Source organism: Nicotiana sylvestris, chromosome 12 (assembly GCF_000393655.2).
Source record: "Nicotiana sylvestris chromosome 12, ASM39365v2, whole genome shotgun sequence".
Taxonomy (NCBI): domain Eukaryota; kingdom Viridiplantae; phylum Streptophyta; class Magnoliopsida; order Solanales; family Solanaceae; genus Nicotiana; species Nicotiana sylvestris.
In genome coordinates this window covers 157,959,618-157,980,436 of record NC_091068.1, presented here as the reverse complement: position 1 = coordinate 157,980,436, position 20,819 = coordinate 157,959,618, and the positions used below count along the sequence as shown (strand labels likewise).

The 20,819-nt window shown below is 38.8% G+C and overlaps 2 protein-coding genes across 2 annotated transcripts; one reads left to right on the top strand and one right to left on the bottom strand.

Annotated features, from left to right (window-relative positions):
- Nucleotides 1-7,265: 7,265 nt before the first annotated feature.
- On the top strand, nucleotides 7,266-13,693 carry LOC104232589 (uncharacterized). Its single transcript, XM_009785830.2, has 5 exons — nucleotides 7,266-7,383; nucleotides 8,652-9,075; nucleotides 12,153-12,181; nucleotides 12,278-13,192; nucleotides 13,311-13,693. Exons 2-4 carry the CDS (start codon nucleotides 8,748-8,750, stop codon nucleotides 13,169-13,171), a joined length of 1,251 nt encoding a protein of 416 aa, XP_009784132.1. The 5' UTR covers nucleotides 7,266-7,383; nucleotides 8,652-8,747; the 3' UTR covers nucleotides 13,172-13,192; nucleotides 13,311-13,693.
- A 655-nt stretch (nucleotides 13,694-14,348) lies between these two features.
- On the bottom strand, nucleotides 14,349-20,459 carry LOC104232588 (26S proteasome regulatory subunit S10B homolog B-like). Its single transcript, XM_009785829.2, has 10 exons — nucleotides 20,237-20,459; nucleotides 17,573-17,692; nucleotides 17,002-17,138; nucleotides 16,751-16,912; nucleotides 16,488-16,574; nucleotides 16,316-16,402; nucleotides 16,079-16,216; nucleotides 15,560-15,751; nucleotides 15,387-15,485; nucleotides 14,349-14,705 (listed from the first exon to the last, which is right to left on the bottom strand). Exons 1-10 carry the CDS (start codon nucleotides 20,340-20,342, stop codon nucleotides 14,631-14,633), a joined length of 1,203 nt encoding a protein of 400 aa, XP_009784131.1. The 5' UTR covers nucleotides 20,343-20,459; the 3' UTR covers nucleotides 14,349-14,630.
- Between the last annotated feature and the right edge of the window lie 360 nt (nucleotides 20,460-20,819).

The window sequence follows — 20,819 nt, the reverse complement described above, 5'->3', positions numbered from 1 at the left end:
ATAAACCTAACTTGGAACTGGTGCAACTGTATTGTTACATACTTGCAGGACGGCGTGCTCCCAGACGATAAAAAAGAAGCCAAGAAGCTTCGAGTGCAAGCGGCCAGGTACAACATCATCGACAACGACCTATACAAAAGAACGTATGGCATCCCCCCAGCAAACTGCTTAGTCCCAAATCAGACACGATGTGTTCTAGAAGAAGTCCACGAAGGACATTGTAGAGCTCATTCCGGCAATCGGGCTCTGGTCAGATATCTCATACGAGCAGGCTACTACTGGCCCATCATGAAAAAAGAGGCCGCTGACTTCGTGAGAAAATGTAAGGAATGCCAAAAATATTCTTTTATGATCTACCAAGCAAGTGAGCACCTCCACTCAGTCACCTTCCCATGGCCTTTCATCAAGTGGGGGATGGATATCGTCGGCCCCTCCCTACAAGGCGAGATAACGTACGATTTCTTTTAGTTTTAACTGACTATTTTTCTAAATGGGTAGAACCAGGAGCATTCGCCCAGATACGCGAACAAGAACTGATCACCTTCATATGGAAAAATATTGTGTGCCGCTTCGGCCTCCCCAAAGAGACCAGTTGTGACAATGGACCCCAATTCACCGGGAAAAAGGTCGTCGAGTTCATCGAGAAGTATCATATCAAAAGAATACTCTCCACCTCATACCATCCCGTAGGAAATGGGCAAGCGGAGTCCTCCAATAAATCAATACTGAACATCATGAAGAAAAAGTTCAAGAACGCCACGGGACTATGGCCAAAACTACTGCCAAACGTGCTATGGGCATACCACACAACGCCAAAAATGAGCACAGGAGAGACACCCTACTCATTAGTCTATGGGACTGATGCAGTAAAACTAGTCGAGGTTAGAGAACCAAGTTTGAGATACTCTCAGTGAGAGCAGGTCGAGGAACGATGAAAGCAGAAGGCAGGACCTCGACAAAGCTGAAGAATGGAGAGACATGGTCTACGTAAGGATGATCGCCCAAAAACAACAGGCAGAATGATATTATAACAAAAAAAGCTAAGGTCAGACCTCTCAAAGTCAGGGACTACGTGCTCAAGGCCAAAACCAAACAAGTAAAGACCCGCGGAAGGGCAAATTGGGATCAAATTTGGACGGCCCGTATAATATTACAACAGCAGCAAATAAAGGGTCGTTTCAACTAGAAACAATGGAAGGAAAACTACTACCGAACAACTAGAATGTCGCACGCCTCAAGTACTTCAACTTTTAAGAACAAGCTTCCTCCATGTCGTACTCTTTTTCCCTCGCTTGATTTTTGTCCCAACTGGGTTTTTTTAAGGAGGTTTTTAACGAGGCAATAAGAGGGATACCCCAAGTCAAAGTACGGATGGAAAAGGCACGGGACAGTCAGTTTATCGGCCAACCTCTCGACACATCTCCAGGTCGCTCAATGAAGGTACTAGATAGACCGAGACTGGAATGCCGACCCGAAAAACATGTCAATTTTTCCCAAGTATGAGAAAAGCAAAAATGTAAATTCTCCCATGTGTCCAAAACAAAATTGCCTCAGTGTCTACTCGACCTACGGTCACAACAAAAAAAAATTACATTCGACCTCGTTTGAATTAGTTAAAATGACACTCAACCTCGTTCGAATTAACTTACATTTGACCTCAATCGAGTTAACTCACATTCGACCTCGTTCGAATTAGTTCACATTCGATCTCGTTCGAATTAGTTTACATTCGACCTCATTCGAATTAATTAAAGAGACATTCGACCTCATTCGAATTAGTTCACATTCAACCTCGTTTGAATTAGTTAACATTCGACCTCGCTTGAACTCGCACTCAACGTTGTTCGAATTAATACCTTTCGGTCGTGGCCATGGCCAAAACCAAAATTCTTATGATCAAGGCGATCAAATGGAGAAACAAAGCACAAAAGCATACAAGCCGAGAGAAGATAGATCAAGTACGAACAACAAAAATAATATTCCATACTTCAAAATAATTACAAGGGCTAGCATAGACGCCCACAAAAAATTACAAACAGAAGAATAATCACTCGCTACTTGTCCCAACAGCGCCATCTCCACCATCACCATCAGGATACTCGTCTTCGTACCAGGCTTCTTGCTCAATCCCATCCAAATCCTCCTCGCCATTATCGGTCCCTAATAGCAGGATCATAACCATAGGCAGCCCGAGCTACACGCGCCTTCGCATGAGCATCCTCAAAATCGATCTCAAGAACTTTTCTCGCCGTCATCAATTCCCTGAATATATCTAGCTGAGACTCCGCGTGGATCCACTTCTCATATAAATCCTGCGGAATATCAGGATTAGCAGAAGTGTAAGAGGAGAACGGCCGAGCCAGAAATTGCGTCTTCTCGGCGTCGAGAATGACGATCTGGTCACCAAGACTCGAAACCTCTTTTCTAGCCCCCATATTCGCTCTTTGAGCCGCTCCTCTCTGAGTTTGGTCGTCTCCAAATTGCTTGCCTGCTCAGATTAGAGAAACGCACATCACAGCTTTCAAAGCCTCCACTTTCATTGAAGCCGCCGACCGAAACAATTTGACCTCCAAGTCTGACGCCTTCTCGGCAACCTCACCACTTAGGACATCAGCCCTAACCAAACATCACTCAAGCTAGGATTGCAAAGATATCACTTGGGCCTTGGCTCCCCGGCTCACCTTAAGCTCCTCTTCTTTGTCCCTCAACGCCCCTTCAAGGATGTTGCACTTGCCGATGACCCTCACTAACTCATCATCCTTCTGCTTCAGCTCATTCCTGATGGCTTGGAAGTTGCCCCTCTCACCAAACTGCCTACAAATCTCGCGGTGCTTATTGCGGTACTCATGGTATTTTTCTCTATCTTCTTAAAAATATTTTATGCCTCTCCGCTCGATGGGCACTTTCAATATCCAAAGTGATGATCTAGAAATAAAAAGGAAAAGAAGAAAATCAGTCAAAACCAAAGAGTAGAGTGCGAGGCACGGAAATGAGAGAGGGTAGAAAACTTACCCTAAGGGTGAGGCCGGCTATGCCCAATGATATGGCGGCGTCATTCAATGTTTCGAGGGTCCTGCCCTCAACGTCGTAGCCAAGGGGACCTAAGGAGGGGATTACGCCCTTTGTATTCACCAGTAGGTCCCGATCCATAGGAACCACGGTGGTCCTCGAGGAACCATCCAACCTGACTTTAACGCGAGTAAACCTCTCACTCAGCATCTAAACCTCGTCAGGATCAAGGTCAGACCGCATCTCACAGCCGCCCTCGCTAATCCACCTCCCTCGTTGGTAGACGTAGTGGGAACATCTACCGACCTCAAAGATGATGGCCTTTCTTGAAGCACGGTACCTGAAACTTCCACAGGCAGCCCGCCAATTCCAACCTTGACATCTGGCAAAAATATGCCCCACGGTCCCCGCTAATGGCAGGACCTCAAATGATGGGTTTGCCTGATCTTCAAATGCGGCTACGGTCGACTCACGATCATCTTGGGTAGAGTCTACCGCCCTGATTACCCCATCTCCAATGTCCACCGACCTCCTTTTTGCGAGGAACCAAATCGTCCTCGCTCGATGATGAATTCTCATCTATCAGATGCAGCACTGGAGAGGTCGAAGTCATTGGAACTGATGTCATCGATGAACGAGCTGACCTAACCGACACGTGAAAGGGAACAAAAGTAGAGGGTCAAGCAGACCTGACCACGATCACTTCAGGAGCGGATCCTGTTACAGTGGTATTTTTGGCAAAACGTAGGGGCGGGGGTCCTCGACCTTCTCGAGGATCCTTGGGCTGAAAGCAAGAGAGAAAAGATTAGGAGGTCGACCCCCTCAAAACGATTGAGGAGAGGCGACCAAAAGGCTACGACAGAATTTAAAACAGGCACTCACCGGACATAAAAGGAGCGGGACTAAACCTCTTTAGGAAGGCTAGCCATTCTCGGATCCCCACTGTATAAGAGAGGACCCAGCTAACCCAATCATGGATTCCTCGACCAAAGGCGGCGGTGCTACCATGGCTACCCAAAAAGATGAGGTATCAACATAACAGAAACTAGAAGTAACGCAAAATACAAACAGGGAGAGGGAGAATCAGATACTCACAAACGTAGTTCCAAGCCTCGGGGAACCCGTTTGTGTTGGCCACTACGTCCTCGGTCTTGATGTTGAAATAGTTGAGCAGAGATATATGGTTCGCCTTGTCGTCCATTTGTACTACTAGGCATTTGCCACCACGGTGACGGTGATGCATCATCTTCCCCCTATGAAAGCTAGGGGAGAAGAGGTGCATCAGATGTCGAACAGTCACCTCGACCCCGGCCAACTCCGCATATTTTGAAATCATGCGGATTAACTTGGGAAAGAATAACCAACGTGGAAGGGGTACGCATAAAAAGCGCAGTATCTAGGGCGGTGTATCTGCACCACATCGTGCCCTACATGAACTAGGTCTATATGAGCGAGAATTTTGAATTTATTTCTAAACTCAGCAAGGCCCGCCTCATACATCGACAACTCTGAGATCTCTGGGTCATCCTCGGGCATCTTAGAAAAATCATACCTAACCTTCTCAGCACGAGGAATATTTTCCTCCACAGTGGAAAAACTATCATCCTCAGCAATATCAATCCTATCGTCATAGGGAGGTAGGCACACCGCCAACGGAATAGGTTCATTTGCCCTCCCAGAACCGGAAGATGTATTAACCATTTTTGTTGGTTTATATTTGAAGATGATATAAGAACAAAAGGACCGTGAGTAGCAGAAGTCACCAAAACCAGCGAAAACAGAGGCACGAGAGTAAGAATAGCAGGAGCACAAACCCTGAATGGAGAAGAAAAAAGAAAATAGAAATTCTTAAGGTTAGAGAAAGTAAAGAGTGAGGTCAAGGGTTTCAATTCTCTATTTATAACAATCAGGGCATCAGTATTGAGGAAACGAACCATCAAAGCCCAGCACAGGTATCAGAATGGTAGAGGCACGGGAAACGACACAACGCATCAGGAAAATGCGTAATGATTATGCATGACGTCACTCCGAATTAATGTACCATAGGTTATGGCTCACAAAGCACCACGTAGCCACCTCGACTGGAACGATGCTGCTCGAACTGCCTGCCTAAATATCTCGACCATAACTAACAGAGTTCGCTTATCAAGGTCATCCAGGGTCGGCCTCAATAAGCGGGGGGACTAACTGTATGGGTCTAAATTTGCCTTCAAGAGATTTAAAATGAAGTGGCATTGCGAAAAATAATATGGCCGAGGTCGAGACCTAAATAGTGGAGGTTATAACTGAGCAGTCGATAATGGCCGAGGTCAAGCATCGAAGGCGGCAGTAACGGCTAGTTTTGTAATATGATCTTTAAAAGAATATTCTAGTGAATATTCTTTGTACCTGTACTTTTAGGGTTGACTGGAGGTATGTCACATATAAATAGAAAGAGAGATAAGGTAAAAGACATGTAATATTCGCTGATAAGAACATTCTTCAAAAGTAGACTTTCTCTCTAGATAGAATACAAACATTATATTTCTAAAAAGATTCGATTGTCTATTATTCCACAACTTTTTCACCAGATCCGAAAAGGATCCCAATATTCTCGTATTTGTCTTTCATCCATCATTGTCAGGAGGAGGAATCATCCACCTCATCCAATATTGGATTAATCGTTCTCCTTATTTACTTTAATGCCATTTAATTTTATTTAATTCTTGACATTCCCTCCTCATTAATGGTCTTGAACCATTAAATAAATATTGCATTTAATCTTCTTCCAGCACTACTCTACTTCACTGTTATTAACCATTTATAGGTATGAAGTCATTATTATTATTAACTAAGTTTAACCCCTCATTATATAAATTTAATTAGTTTAATCAAAGATTTATATTTTTGGTCAAACACTCTCCAACAAGTCATGTTTTCTAGTCAATATACATAGATTTTATACTAACGATACACGGTTATACATATATTATACATATATGTTAAATATTTATCGGCTATTTTAAATTTAAATAATCAGGTAAACGGCTATTTAGCTTAGTTTTTCAAACTTTGATTGATATATAATAGTTTTAGCGAAAAAAAGAAAAAAAATATGTAAAAGATATGTTGGCTGTTGCAAGATGACTATTGACATATGCCTAACTTTTCCAAATATATATATAGCATGTGGCATTGCTTTGACCAGCACTTTTCTTCCCATTTCGTTTCTTTTTTGATTTTGTGCGCGATGTGTTCCCATTTGAGCCTTCATCGAATGTCGACTGACTTTTCAAACTCAACTTACTATCAATACCGTCCCACACTCCCACTTACTTCCTATTTTCTTCATAGCCCTTCGTTTCTTTCTGTTCCGTTTGACTAAAAGACGTCTAGTGGACCATAACTTTTAAAAAGGCCGCTCGATACATAAACCATTTTGTATTTATGTATGGTTCCAAAAAAAACTATACTTTAACGGGTGTAATGTAGACAGTCTATTCTAAAACAAGTATTAGTAACTATTTTTACGGCTCGAACACATGACATATAGATCACACAAGGTCAATTTTATCGTTACTTCAAAACTCTTAGTGGATCATAACTATATAAAGAAATAAAAATTTAAAATTCTTTTAAGTTACATATAAAAATAGTTTTTCCAATAGTTTAATATTAACTCATGGTGTACAACTTCAAATCGCATTAGTCCAAGACTTCTACTTCTTGCAAATTATACTTTCAGTTTCAATTTGTATGATGCAGTTTGACTTGGACTCGAGATTAAAGAAATAAAAGATATAAAATTTGTTATCTCAAATGATATGCCATAATTGTAACTATAATAGTTTTAGAACTTGTGATCTTAAAATATATTATAATATTTATATAACTATAGAAATTTATCATTAATAACCATCCAAACAAGTTATCAAGGTAAATGATAAGTTTAAGTCAAATAATATCTTTTAATAGAAAGTATTTTTTTGTACGAATTAATTAAAAAAAACCGTGATATTCTTTTTTAAAACGAAGAAGTAATTAAAAATATCGATGATTTCGCAACAAAAAGGAAAAGAAAGTCCTTTTTCTTTCCATCTGGATGCATTGATGAAAAGGAGGTAATTTTAACCAACATAACAAACAAAGCAAGTCTCACTTAACGCCGTTAAAAACAAACGATTCTTCGCCGTAGAATTACTCCAACAGTGTAACGGATCTGGAAATCGCCGTCTAAAACGACCTTTACCTCCCCCCCGCCCCTCTTCCCGCAACTCAGAAGAGGAAGAATCAGAGCCTTTACCTTCTCTCTCTATATATACCCACCCCCTCCCACCCTCTTCACTACTCCCCTCACTTTCTGTGCTTGACGGTCGCCGGACGGCGAATTTCACGGTAGGAGACTTGATAATTGTGAGGATAATATTGTAATATATTCATATATTTTCAATTTTTTTTTGTATATACTTATTTAGAGCAATAGAATTTGTATTTGTATTTGTTTATGACTAGACATATGTGACTGGCTATTGATTAAGTAAAAGAGAAATATGCTCATTCTAAGATTGCTGGGGAGATACTTGGTAGCTTTTTGTGATTTTTTAAATATATTTTTTAATTTGCGGCAGTAAATTAATGCTTTTTTGGCTTAACTTTCGGATCTCTATGATCTCCGTGGTGTAAGATGAAATTGAATTAGTTAGTTAAAAGGTATTATTTCATTTTTAAAAAAAAAAAATTAACCTGGGGAAATGAATCTTTGGCTTAGTTCGGGAATTTGATTTAATGGATGTTGTGCGTTGGGTTTATTGCACGCGGTGCTTTAATGTGTAATTATTAGGACGAATCATGACATGTTTATCAGCTTTGCTGATTTATTGAGCAGAAATGTTTGTGTTGACTATACCGTACTTCTTCAACATGAAGCGTTTTTCAATATATGTGCTTTTGTGTAATTATTAACATGAAAAATGACCGTTTTGTTTGGTGTGATGATGACGTGAGTTGTGCTTAAATGGAGAAATATGGTCAGAGAGGATTCATATAGTCAGCTTGGCAACTTGTGTGGGACTGAGGCATAGTTGTTGTAGTAGTAGTAATGTTTGTGTTGACTGTACTGTAATTCTTCACTAGAACTTTGTTTCAGTATGATTGGATTATTCTCTTTAAATGCCTGGTCGTTGAAGTATTTTAGACCTATAGAATTTTATGTAATTGGAAATCGCAGTTTGATTTTGAGCTGAAATTGAGCTTTCAAAAATGGAACTTTATTTTCTAGGAATGTTACGTAGGTGTATGAATGAATCTTTTTTTTTTCCCCTCTTTTAAGAGAACTCTCCCCGGATTCTCAGCATTAGCATCTTTCTGCATAAATCTTATTCTATTGGGCGGGGGAGTTTTATGGATGATTTGGTGACGGCTAGATTGCTGTCTTACGTTCTGGGTGCAAAACCTGAATGGGTTATAAAGTGCGAGCAAGCTGGTCATTTATATAAAGCATTATGTCTCAAACCATTTGCATGCTTTATGCATTCAATATCCTACTATGTGAAGGATAACTTTTGCTTGGATTCTTGTGTACGAAAAAGATTTTGCTGTGGTAGTCAAAATGCATATCTGCTTTGATTTTGATTGTTTTGACCTCATTCCCTTTTTTGTTTCAGAAAATTGAACTTTCAAATTTGGATCATGGAGTGAACATGTTGGCATTGTCATTGGTCTGACTGATAGCTGCCTTTCTGTGTTGTGTGTAAGCAAGCATGGGTTCCGCTTGTTGTGTTGCTTCCAGAGATAGAGCTGTTATAAATGAATCATGCAGTGAAAATTTGCAGAGGAATGTCTGCCACTCGCCTACTTGGAGCTTTCGGTGGGATAATCGGAGACGAGTGGCTGGGGAGGAGACATCAGTGAATTGGTCTTCTGATGGAATTGGTGGCAATGACAGATTAGAATTTAAATCTGGGACAACTGTAGGAACAGTACATGCATCTGAAGAGGGTAGTCCATTGGATAGTTTCAGATCACTTGCATGGCAAAAGTCACCAGTTTCTGATGGAACTAATCGAAACTTGTCACTTCCTTTATTGGGTAAATACTTGCACTCCTCTCGCTTTTGCTTTTGTATGAAGGGAAACGATAATACCTGATAACTAGGTGATTATGCAAATTGAAGAGAAAAAGGATGTGAGGTTCTGATAGCAAATGAAGAGCCTGAATTGCCTCTTTTTTTTTTTCCTTTTTTTTTTTTATTAACTTTGTGAATTACATGTTTTTCTTTCTCCTGAGTGCGAGATATGGATGTACCACTTTGTATTATGAGATACCTTATGGACGCTTTGTGATTTTGTGCGGGGATTGTGGAGTCACAAGTTTATGGAACGTCATGAGTCCTTTTCTCACGTGATAAATGTTCATTTACGTTGAAATGTAGAGAAAGGTTGGATGAAGGGGAAGTCTAGGTTTAGAGTTGATTTTAAAGTAAAAATAGGAGGTATAGATAACTGAAATAAAAGATGTTGCATATGTGTGCTTCTCGGATGTGAATTATTGAGATTGTACAATGAGTTTCTTGTTTATCATGAGCTTGTTGGGTGTCAGATGCTATACAAGTGGCTTATTAGCATCTGAGATGTTTAAACTGTAGCATTTTTGTCATAGAGAAGATTGAGCTGCTGTCAATGGTGATTAATCGCTACTGTCTTGATAAGAGGATATTATCCCTTGATGATGATATAAAGAGGAGAGGGTAGACTCAACTATTTGTATCTAGTCCAACTGGGTAGGTGCAAGATGTTTAAGCTGGAAAATTAGTTTCTTATGCTTCTTGTGTTGCTATAACCAATTTTTTATATCATGGGAGCATTTGAAAGATTTGGTTGCACATTTGTCATTAAAATGAAGTGTTGCTTGTCACTTGCTTAATCTAAGGATAAAGAAAAAATAAGTTTTCACTTGCTTAAATAGAGGGTAATGGCTGTTGGTCCATACTTTGTGTTCTAGGAAACAGAAATAATAGGTTTTCTAGGGACGTCTTCTACTACTCCTAAAAGTTGTTTTTCAAATATTTGTTCTCAAATGAATTCTCAATCTCCAAGTTTTCTCGTATTCTTCATATATATGACTTGCACCTGTATTTGTGTCAGAACTGAAGCAAAACATTGTGAGTTTTTTTTCGTTTTCTTGCTAACTAGAGGTATTTTCCTGTTCAAAATAACGTAGAGTTATTTTCCTTAACCTTCAGGAAATGCCAACCTTTCCTCTTTAAATCAAGAAGCGAGATCAGTAAAGTTTTGCTGCATACCTCGAAGCTGATTTGGACTATGTTTCTTTGATTTGGAACTTTTTTTTATGTATAGGGGTCAATGTTGAGACCTTTTCTTCTCCAACATTTTAGAAACTGTACTGTCGAGTTACATATTGACCAACTAATTCCCACGATGTTTACTAAAAAACTCATGATTTGAGTGGTAACTTTACAGTGTGAAATAGAAGATTGGAAGCCTCCGATTATTCCTCACATAGTGGAAATTTCCTCTTTGGTGTTTCGTTGTGTGAGGCAAGCATCATTGGCTACAACCCAAGTAAAACAATTCACCTTGGATGGAGCCCTGTTCCTATAAAACTTGTGTTAGGAGTTGTTACCCACTTATAGTCAGATTTGACTGAAAACAAGCCTTTGGAATGTCTTAACCACTCTACAGAGTCAGACTTGTTCACAGCTGTAGACGTGTTGTTCAAAAGTCACGACAAAAGACATGTATTCTCTATCTCTCAATCATAAAAATGTCTTCTAATATGGGTTCCAGCCTAGATCATGTTTAACATCATCAACTGCAGCATATTACTGAGAGGAAATAGTGTACAGATCTGGAAATTAATCTTGAGAGGGGAAATTCCCAGCCAGTTGCCTTTGCAAACTCTAATCTTTTTGTCATCCCCAAAAGTGATCTTGTTAGAGAAGAATGTTCCCGAGAAGGATCTAATAAATTTCCAGTAACATGTGTTATGCGGAGAGTTTTGAAGTTTTGTGATCCAGGGATCTAGTAAAGAATATTTATGTCACAACTTTCCTCCATAGAGCACTGTCATCTTTGCTAACACAACCATTTCATACGAAGAATTTCTTTGTGTTTTTTCAATCGATTACTCCCGGACCACCCCATCTCTTATCTGTGATGACTTTGCTCCATTTTACCCTTCTCTTGTTTGTTCCCTTGCCAAAGACAATTTGTCTTCTCAGCTTGTTCAATTTGTCAGTGACCAAAGTGGGGGCAGGAAACAGGACATACTGTACATAGATAGGGCATCGAGTACACTATTGATACAATTAAGTCTGCTGGCCAAGGAAAAATATTGATGTTTCCAATTTGGAAGTCCTTTTTCTGGCTTCTTGAATGCCGTCCCAAATAGAAATAGATCTGAATTTTTCTCCCAGGGGTAATCCAGATACTTAGTGGGAAGGTTGGCAGTGTTGCAATAAGTTGTCGCATGTTGGAACAATGTCTTGAGAGAACAAGAAGCTCTTCGAGACATTAATTATGAAGTCCAGAAACCGCCTCAAAGATGCTAAGAATCATACTGAGAAAAAGAACTTGCTGCCCTTCAGCTTTAACGTTTTAGGAACGTATTCTCTAGTGTTTTTGTTTTTATAGATGGCAGTACTCGGGATGGACATGATGACTTGGTTTTTAATGCTTTTTCTTGAAGTGGTTTCATTCTTCCAAAGGCATTGTTCTATTATTTTTGTGATTGACACTCTTATTTTTAAAATTCTCCCGACCCCTTGATGTGATGATATTTTGGCGGCAAGAACATGTTGTAGAATCTTTAAGTGACTCATAATAAGTATTAATTTAGAGGCCTATTGCATATTTACCAAAGATTGTGGTTCTTTTATATATTCTATTTTCTGTTTCTGTTTTGCGCCTTGATGATACCATTGTTATGAGGAAAAATATTTTTGTATGATTTTGATGTGTAAGTTGCTTTGGCAACCATCACCATTATTCTTCTTGTGACTATCTTTTAGATGCAAGAGCAACAAAACATGAACTTTTTCATTTTCTTGCCCTTAGGTTCTATATGATATGAAAATATAACTAGAGTTTTGTGGGTGGAATCATATGTTTGATCGTAAGATGACAGTATTATTCTTGCCTTTGCAGATCCCTTAGTTGAGAGGACTTCCACTGAGGTAACAATAGAGCGGTTTAACTTCTTTCTGAAGACAATTTCATGGCATATTTATAAGTTCTTGACATGCTTGCTTTCTTTTATTTTTGCTAATTAGGTTAAAGAATCAGACGGTTCATCAGCACTTTCATTCCCCTCTCCTGGAAAGCTATCTCCATCTGCTCCCTCTGTTTCATCTTTACCTACATCTCCTTTATCATCGCGTAGTCAGCTGCTTCCTGCTAGCTTTACTCCTAGTTTGCCTCACCATTCTTCAGCAAACCTTCTGGGACGACAAGTACCTGATCGCCGTGTACCGGGGCTGAAGTCACCTACATTTTCAATTTCTGAAGAATCATCTTCCTTTGTGCTCCCTGGTTGGGGTAATGACTCAACTAGGGGCTCTCATGGTGGGTCATCAGATGGTTGGTCAGTTCCTGCCTTTGCTGACCTGTCAAATCCTCGTAGAGACAGGTGGTCATTTGATAGTGAATCCTTTGGTTTCCATCGTGAAAGGGTTACTAGTCAAAGTTTTGGTTCACCTTCTTCCAATCTCCAGACATGTGCCGTATGTGCGAAGCTGTTGAATGAACTTGTTGTTGCTGTTCTAGTTTGCGGCCATGTTTTCCATGCTGAGTGCTTGGAGAATATGACGTCTGAAATCAACAGGTATGACCCAGCTTGCCCTGTCTGTACTTTTGGGGAGAAGCAGACCTTGAAGATGTACGAAAAAGCAAAAGCTAAGATGGATTTGAGAGCTAGAAAGAGATTCCGGAATCGGATTGTCGACAGTGATATTAGTGGCAATCTTGCTCGGTTTGAGCATCAGAAAAGTAGTCCACATGACGGAAGGTGTCCCAGGATGAGCTCCAGTTCCAGTATGAAGAGCTCTTCAAGGAAGCCTTTCCTACGGCGTTATTTCTCCTTTGGTTCAAAGGGATCAAGATCCTACTCTGAGAGTCTTTCAACTCGGAAAATGGGGTTTCTCTGGACAAGATCTAACAAGGGGTAGGCTTCTTTGTGAACATAAAAGGTAAGCTTCTTTTATAAATTTTACCCAGTCATATTGTGACCTGTGAAGTTCCCATCCCGTTTACATCCTCGCTCTCCGTCTGTCTGTTAAATGTTTTACATTGCTTTAATATTTGCAGATACCATGGGTAAGTTCTCTCAGCTACCTTTTTGGATAGTAGAGAGTCGTGATAGCAGTCATGATCTTGATGGTGGAACTGCATTCACAGGCAGGTTTAAGTAACCTTCTGAAGTATACACTGTAAAAATGGGAACAATATAGGCTGGATGATTGATTTGTCATATAGGAAAGGAGAAAATACAAATTTGAAAAATAGTTCTTTCACAGTGTACGTTCTTTTGAATTTCTTCCATGTCAAGGCCATTGTCCTGAATATTTGTATCTGCTTTAAAGTGCCCATCTCTATTCCCTGTACGGCAACCAGGTGTCTGGTGTTCGACGCCTGCCTAACAGTAGGAATGAGTAATCAGTCCCTATAGAGGTTTCTTTGGGTTCTTTTCATATTTATCATTCAGTCAGAGCGCTTAATACTTTATCTACAACCTTGAATGTAATACACTAGACTTTATACACGAGGGATATTGAGTATATAAGTTAACAAGTCTTAGACCTAGTGACGCGTTTTAAACCCGTAAGGGTCTAAGCCGAGAGCGGACAATATCACTAGTAAGTTGGGCTGTTACGTTGAATGTCATGACACCTTAAAAGCATTGGTATTGCTCCCTCTTAATTACATCCAATACAATCAAATCAAGTAATTACTTAGCCAGACGAGACAGGTCAAACTGTGTAATTCATCCAATTACATCCAGATAGCGCTCTTAAAGGGGCAAAAAATTTGATGGAGAAAATGTAGTTGGGAAATTGTGAAAAACACAGAGAGGCGGCTTTCTTCTATCCTCTATACCAAATAATTGTCTTTTTGCTTCTTTCGTTCACATCAACTTCTAACAAATGAAACAACAAGAGCAGTCAAATGAACCTAGACTGCTGTTACACATTTACCTCGATTGTATTGCAAACTAGTAATAAGGCAACAAACTATTTAATTCAATTCGTGATTCTCAAAATCACCTTCAGCAACCAAGAACTCCAATTTTGACTGCACCTCAAAGTCATTTGTTAAGTTGCATGTGGTAGTTAATATGAATCAGAATTCAGTAACACAAGCTAGCAAGGTATAAGCATATATTCCGACCAATCTTCATCTTAACGTCCACTAAATACCACAAAGGACAAAAAAATCTGAATAAAGGTTCTGCGCTCAATAAAGAAATAGACTGGGTGTGGGATGCTCTCTTGAAAAATGCTTTACATAATTCTTGAAGATGGGCAATACAAGTAAACTCAACTACAATTGTAGGACGAGAACACAGCCAAAGATTGCGGCCAGTCTAATAGCTCCTTGGGGTTATATCACAGAGACACAGAAATCCCCTTAATCCTTGCCAAAATCAGCACTGTAGTGCGCACTTGATTCAAGTTTCTTTGCTTCATTCAGTTTCCTTACAGCCTGTAGTGAAATATTGAAACTTCATCTCAGGCAATGAAAGAGGAAAGGGAAAGAAAATTGAAAAAACAGAAATAACTATGAATTCAATAAAAGAAAAACAGAATACTCCTAAACAAGGTACAAAAAAGTGAACATTGACGCATGAAGATTTTTCTTAGTGCATCCCTTCATGCGATAAATTTAGAGCACCCTCTCTAAGGCAGTTTTTCTTAACATCTCTGATCCATGTATAGAAGTTCAATTAGGCACATTTTCCTTAGGACAACCACCACCAGTACATTTCTTATAGTGACGAACTCTAAAGGGTCGTTTGGTATGAGGTATAAGAAGGTATAGCGGTGGTATAAAAATTTAATATCACCTTAATACTCTGTTTGGTTAGGTATAAGTTATCCCGGTGTTAATTTTAACACCGGGATAACTTATACCTTATAGAGGGTGGGGTAATTACCACCGGTATAACTTATACCTTCTTCTTATAAATTATACAATTGTCATTCTTAATACAACATACCAAACAGTGAATAAACAACAATCCCAACATAACTTATACCGGCATAAGCCCTATTCCAACCAAACGACCCCTAAGAGGTCAATTGATTCACAAATTTTTTAGCTCATTGAGACTAGGCAATTACCATCTTACTAATTGAAAACACGGGAAAGAAGAATCAGACATACCTTCATGAAATCCTCATGGATGACATAATCACGCTCTGCACGTATGGCACACATACCAGCTTCAGTGCACACATTACGAAGATCAGCCCCATTAAAACCCTGAGGAAAAAACACATTGTCATAACTCCGTCTAACACAAGCAAACTAATTTTCATAGCATCACTAGTACACACCTCAGCAAGCTTAACAACCGCTTCATAATCAATGTCGCCATGTTTGGCAATTCCAGCAGCATGAATCTTGAGGATCTCCATTCTTGATTGTTCATTAGGCAAGGGTATTTCTATCTTTCTATCTAACCGACCAGGACGAAGAAGAGCTGGGTCCAAAACGTCTGGCCTGTTTGTTGCCATAATCATTTTTACCTGCAAGCAGAATAAAATCACACCTACTAGCCTTAATGAAATCTTTATTTTAAAAAAATAAAGTGGAAAACCAGAGGAACACCACAGTAAAAGCCTACTCAAGCAAACAACTCATATGCGCTTTCCTGATTTAAGCAACATTCTCCGTTTAGTATGTCTATATATGATAGGCAATCAAGTTATCAGGATATCTTTTATTATTTTGGAAGCCGAGAACCAGGAACAGGAAGTATGGAGTACAAAGTATGTACTATGCACACTGCAGATCTTTAATCTACAGAAATTCCCAATATAGCTACTTAGGGATATACAGCTAAGATCAACGACCTTTCCAAGCTGATCAAATCCATCCAACTGATTAAGCAACTCCATGAGCGTTCTCTGAATTTCGCGGTCTGCACTTGTTCCCTCACTAAATCGACGTCCACCAATTGCATCAATCTCATCCATGAAAATGATGCAAGGCTTCAAACAAAGACAAAACTTGTCAGTACATTTTAAAGCAGTACCAAAATGGTTCACTGGATTTAGTATACCCAGAGAGGATATCTTTGAAGTCCTTACTTGGTGATCACGAGCATAGTTAAACATTTCCCGGATTAATCTCGCACTCTCACCTATGTACTTATCAATAATGGCACTTGACACTACCTGCATTTTCACCAACTATGAATAAATACCCATCTTACAAAGTACTTTAAGAAAGGAGGAAATAGCCAAAACCTCTAGTACTCACCTTTAAGAAATTGGCGTCAATGTTGCTAGCAATTGCCCTGGCTAACAAGGTCTTGCCAGTCCCAGGAGGCCCATAGAGAAGAACACCCTGAGACAAATAAACTTGGTAGCATCAGAAGAGATTTGAAAAGCAGAAGCAATTTCATCCATGCCAACACCATGAAGAATACACCAGAGACATGAATATGGTTGAATTATATGAAACAAGATACCTTTGGAGGCACCAGAGACATGAATATGGTTGAATTATATGAAACAAGGTACCTTTGGAGGCTTAATTCCAACACGGAGGAAAAGCTCAGGGTTCATTAAAGGTAGTTCTATTGATTCTCTCAGCTCTCTGATCTGATCTGACAGTCCGCCAACAGCAGAGTAGCTTATATTGCCAGGATCTTCATGAAGCATATTATATACAACAGGATCAACCTGTCAGCCAATCTCAAGATAAGGAATTTGGGGAGGGGAAAATGTAATAATCTCTATAAATTTCCCAATACTAGCACAGATATACTAACTTCACGTGGGAGTGCCCTCATGATTGTAAGAGTCGTCATATCGAGAACTACTCTAGTGCCTGAGGTCAGTTTTTCCTTGTCCACTTTACTGCGACAGCCAACCACATACCTTGGACCGCTACTGGCTTTCACAATCACTGAAAGATATTACATGCTTGTAATTAGTCTCACAAATTTCTTCCACTTGTTAGAATAAAGGAAGTAAGCCGGGTCAATAGTTTGATTCCGAAGTCCGAACAGAATGCAATAAGAAGATGAACAAATAGTGAATATGCTAATGCATGGTCAAAAGCTAAGAGAATAGAAACAAAAACGAATAAGCAGTACACACAGAAAATGTAAGCATGATTCAACCAATGAATAGCACCACTTGTCACTGGCTCACTGATATCTTTGATGCACAAAACCACAATGTTACATTCAGAAGCAGACTCTCTAGTTGAACAAATGAAAGTTCGCATTCGGGGCCCCACTTCAGCATCATTTATTTTGGTGATGGGGGCACAGTAAACTCCTTAAAATCAATAGATCTCAAATTGAAGACAGGAAATACAAGAAGAAAATGTATTACAGCGTTCATTATCTAGAGGTCGGAGCACTTCTCCGATGATCTGCCCAACACTCTGAAGCGACTTCAGATCATCTTCTGTTTTACCATATTCCTTTTTGGCAGCTCGCAAATTCTCTCTCACTGTGTACAATTTTACAACCAGCATCAGTTATACAACCATGGAACACGAAAAACAATAGACATAGAATAAAGATTGTTTGCACTTGGATGATAAATTGCTTGGCATCTTACAGAAAAATAAATAAATAAACAAATAGATAGATAAAATAAGAGAACATGATGATACAGTATCATTAAACATAACAAAGCAGAGTCGCTGCTTTGAGTTTTCATCTCAATTCCTGATGTTATTTGATGATATCTGGTTAAAGCGCATGAAAGCTCTCATTGATTATACGGAAGTCGCACACTAAATACAGACAAAACCAGAATAATTGGCCTATCAGAAATTTTACAGTGGAGAATTATAAAGAAAAGTCTTCGCTACCTCCTCTCTAAAAGAAACACTGGGTAAGCTATTCAACTGTTTCCATATACTACTAAGGTTTTGACTTAAGATGTTGCTTTATAGAACAAAACAAGAATTTGGTGTCCAATGGCGAGAGAACTATGCTGCAATATTTCAGATTATTATGATTCTTTCAGAAAGATAAAATAAAGCTATGATTTGTAGGAAGGAATTACTTTCTTAAGAATTTATAAGAAGTTCTGAGAGGTTGTGATGTTACGTTACACATCATACAAAGGCAAGACGTTTTTTTAGAAGGAAAACATGTTGCAATGCTTCCGACCTGTAAGATTCTTCAGGAAACAAAAAATAAGCTATGTGCTGACTGTGACAGGTTACAGAATTACACTTCAGATTGATTTGCAAGATGTAGGACAAGAACAAAGCTTTCCATTATTAGCTTATTTATTACAAGGATAAGTCAAACAATTGAGATATCTTTCTAGTTGAAATCACTAATGAGCTCAGGAAACTTATTGTTATAAGCTAGTAGCTATATGATGATTGTTGACCAGACAGACCACATAAACTGACAATTCAAATTGACTTGTGTATGATCAAGAATAGAGCTCAGTGCTCACTTTCTTCAGTTCATTGTTCAAACTTCCGAGTCAAGTAAATCAATGATATTATGTGTTAAAATATGTGTAGATTCACGACATGTAGCCCACGCACATCAAAGTAAGAAAGTAATTACTCCCTCTATTTCAATTTATGTGAAGAAGAAAGAATGACCCCTATTTAAATTTGAAAATAATTTATCTTAAACTTTCCATTGGTATAGCCACACAAATGTAATAGCACGTGTAAGACTACAAGTTTCAAAAGCATTATAGCCAGCCAAATGTTATGAAATGTTTTAAACTACACGTTTCAAAAGTCTTTTTTTTGCTTAAACTTCGTGCCCAATCAAATAAGTTCGCATAAATAGGAATGGATTGAGTACTTGCCTTTTGGTACACAGAGAATAATAGCTTCGGATATTGTAAGTAGATCAAGATTCCAATATAAAGAATCTCTCTTATCTATTATCACAACTAATTCAATAAGAATTATTCTTTCTGCTTTTTCTCTTTTCACATGGTATTAGAGGCTCTAAATTTTGTTATACACCTAGGTAGCAAGATATTATCAGTTTGCTAACCAGGAGAAAGTGAAAAGCATGGTCATTGGATGACAAACATCTAATGTCAAAAACAAATAGAAACTCTAGAGACCTTCACACTATAGTGGCACTCATTATGCATTGCTCTAAATCAATTCTATAATCTTCTATTTGTTTCCTTCTTATCTTACGCATTGGTGGAGCGACCTTTAGCTAAGGGGTGACAAATTGACCTTCATCGAGAAATTACACTGTGTAGCTAGGTAAAATATTCTTTTTTATGTATATGTACTATATGTTAAATCTCCTCGACTTTTTTGTGTGTTTACTTCTTTATATTTTGACCTCCTTAGTGAAAAGTATGGCTCTACCACTGATCTTTAAGTGTTGTTTTATTCCTACGCAAAGCAATATCACAGTATAAGCACAAGGAAATATTCCTAGCAATGCAACAAAAATCTCAGATCAACCACTGAAACAAGTGTTGGGGTGGTTCCAACATAAGCTAAGCTTTTCTAGCATCAGTAATTCTCGACATCAGGACTTTAGCAGGAACCACATACAAGTAAAATATGGCTGCATTACATAACTATCATCACATTTTATGTCGGCTATATGAATCCTCTATATCCATTCACAAACTTTAGATTTTTGAATTCTGCAATTCCTCTCTCTCCACAGACCATACAGTATCTATCCTTACCCTCCAGAAACCTAAAAACGGAGACCACAAATTTTGTGCATCTAAGCAAATGATTATCAACTAAAAATATGCATTTTAATACTCTTTCTGATGGGACAATGATATTATTTTTTAGAAATTCTATTATCGTTCAGAGGCAGATGCAATATAACAGCAGCTTATGCACACGTACAAATAGAAACTTTAAACATCAGCTAATTACGCCTCAATCCCAAACTTTTCTATACACGTGTATATAGGAAAATAGCTACGTAAATAAACACATATGTACACGCATCCACTGCCTTTAAATCCTCGATCGACTTCAATTTATCAAAGATAGGGTTTTGAGATTTTAGAGAATCTTACCTGTTCCAACCCGAGCATTTAGTTCCTTGTGCTGAAGGAGCTTTTTCCGGTAATCCGCATATGCCGTACGGCGGCGGGCGGCGGCCTCATCTCCCTCGCTCGTCATCGGAATTTGCTCAATAACTCGCCTGCGTATATCCGAGTGACTTGGAAAACAAGACGTAATTTGTGCGATCTTTTTACACTTCTCATTTCAGCAGAGGGAAGAAGTAGAAGTAGCAACGCGTGGGCTTTTCAGCTACTTGACTTTATTCAAGCCCAATTGCTTGTTTTTGGATCTAGGCCCAAATACTAAAGTAGAAAAGCCCAACTAGCCGTCCACCCAATCCCTTAAACTAAATATAGTCAGTGGAGGTATAATATATGTATAATTTATATATTATATGTGTATAATCAATGTATAATCTATGTATATAGCTAGAAAAAATAAACAACGTTATAACCGGCTATTTGTGTAAGGACTCCATGATGAAATCCCAGATTGCATTATTTACACTAGGTGGTCATTTTTTGTGACATTGTAATTAGAAATTGACCACTTTTTTAAAGTTAGATTCGTGGTCTGAATTTTAGTTTTGAATTT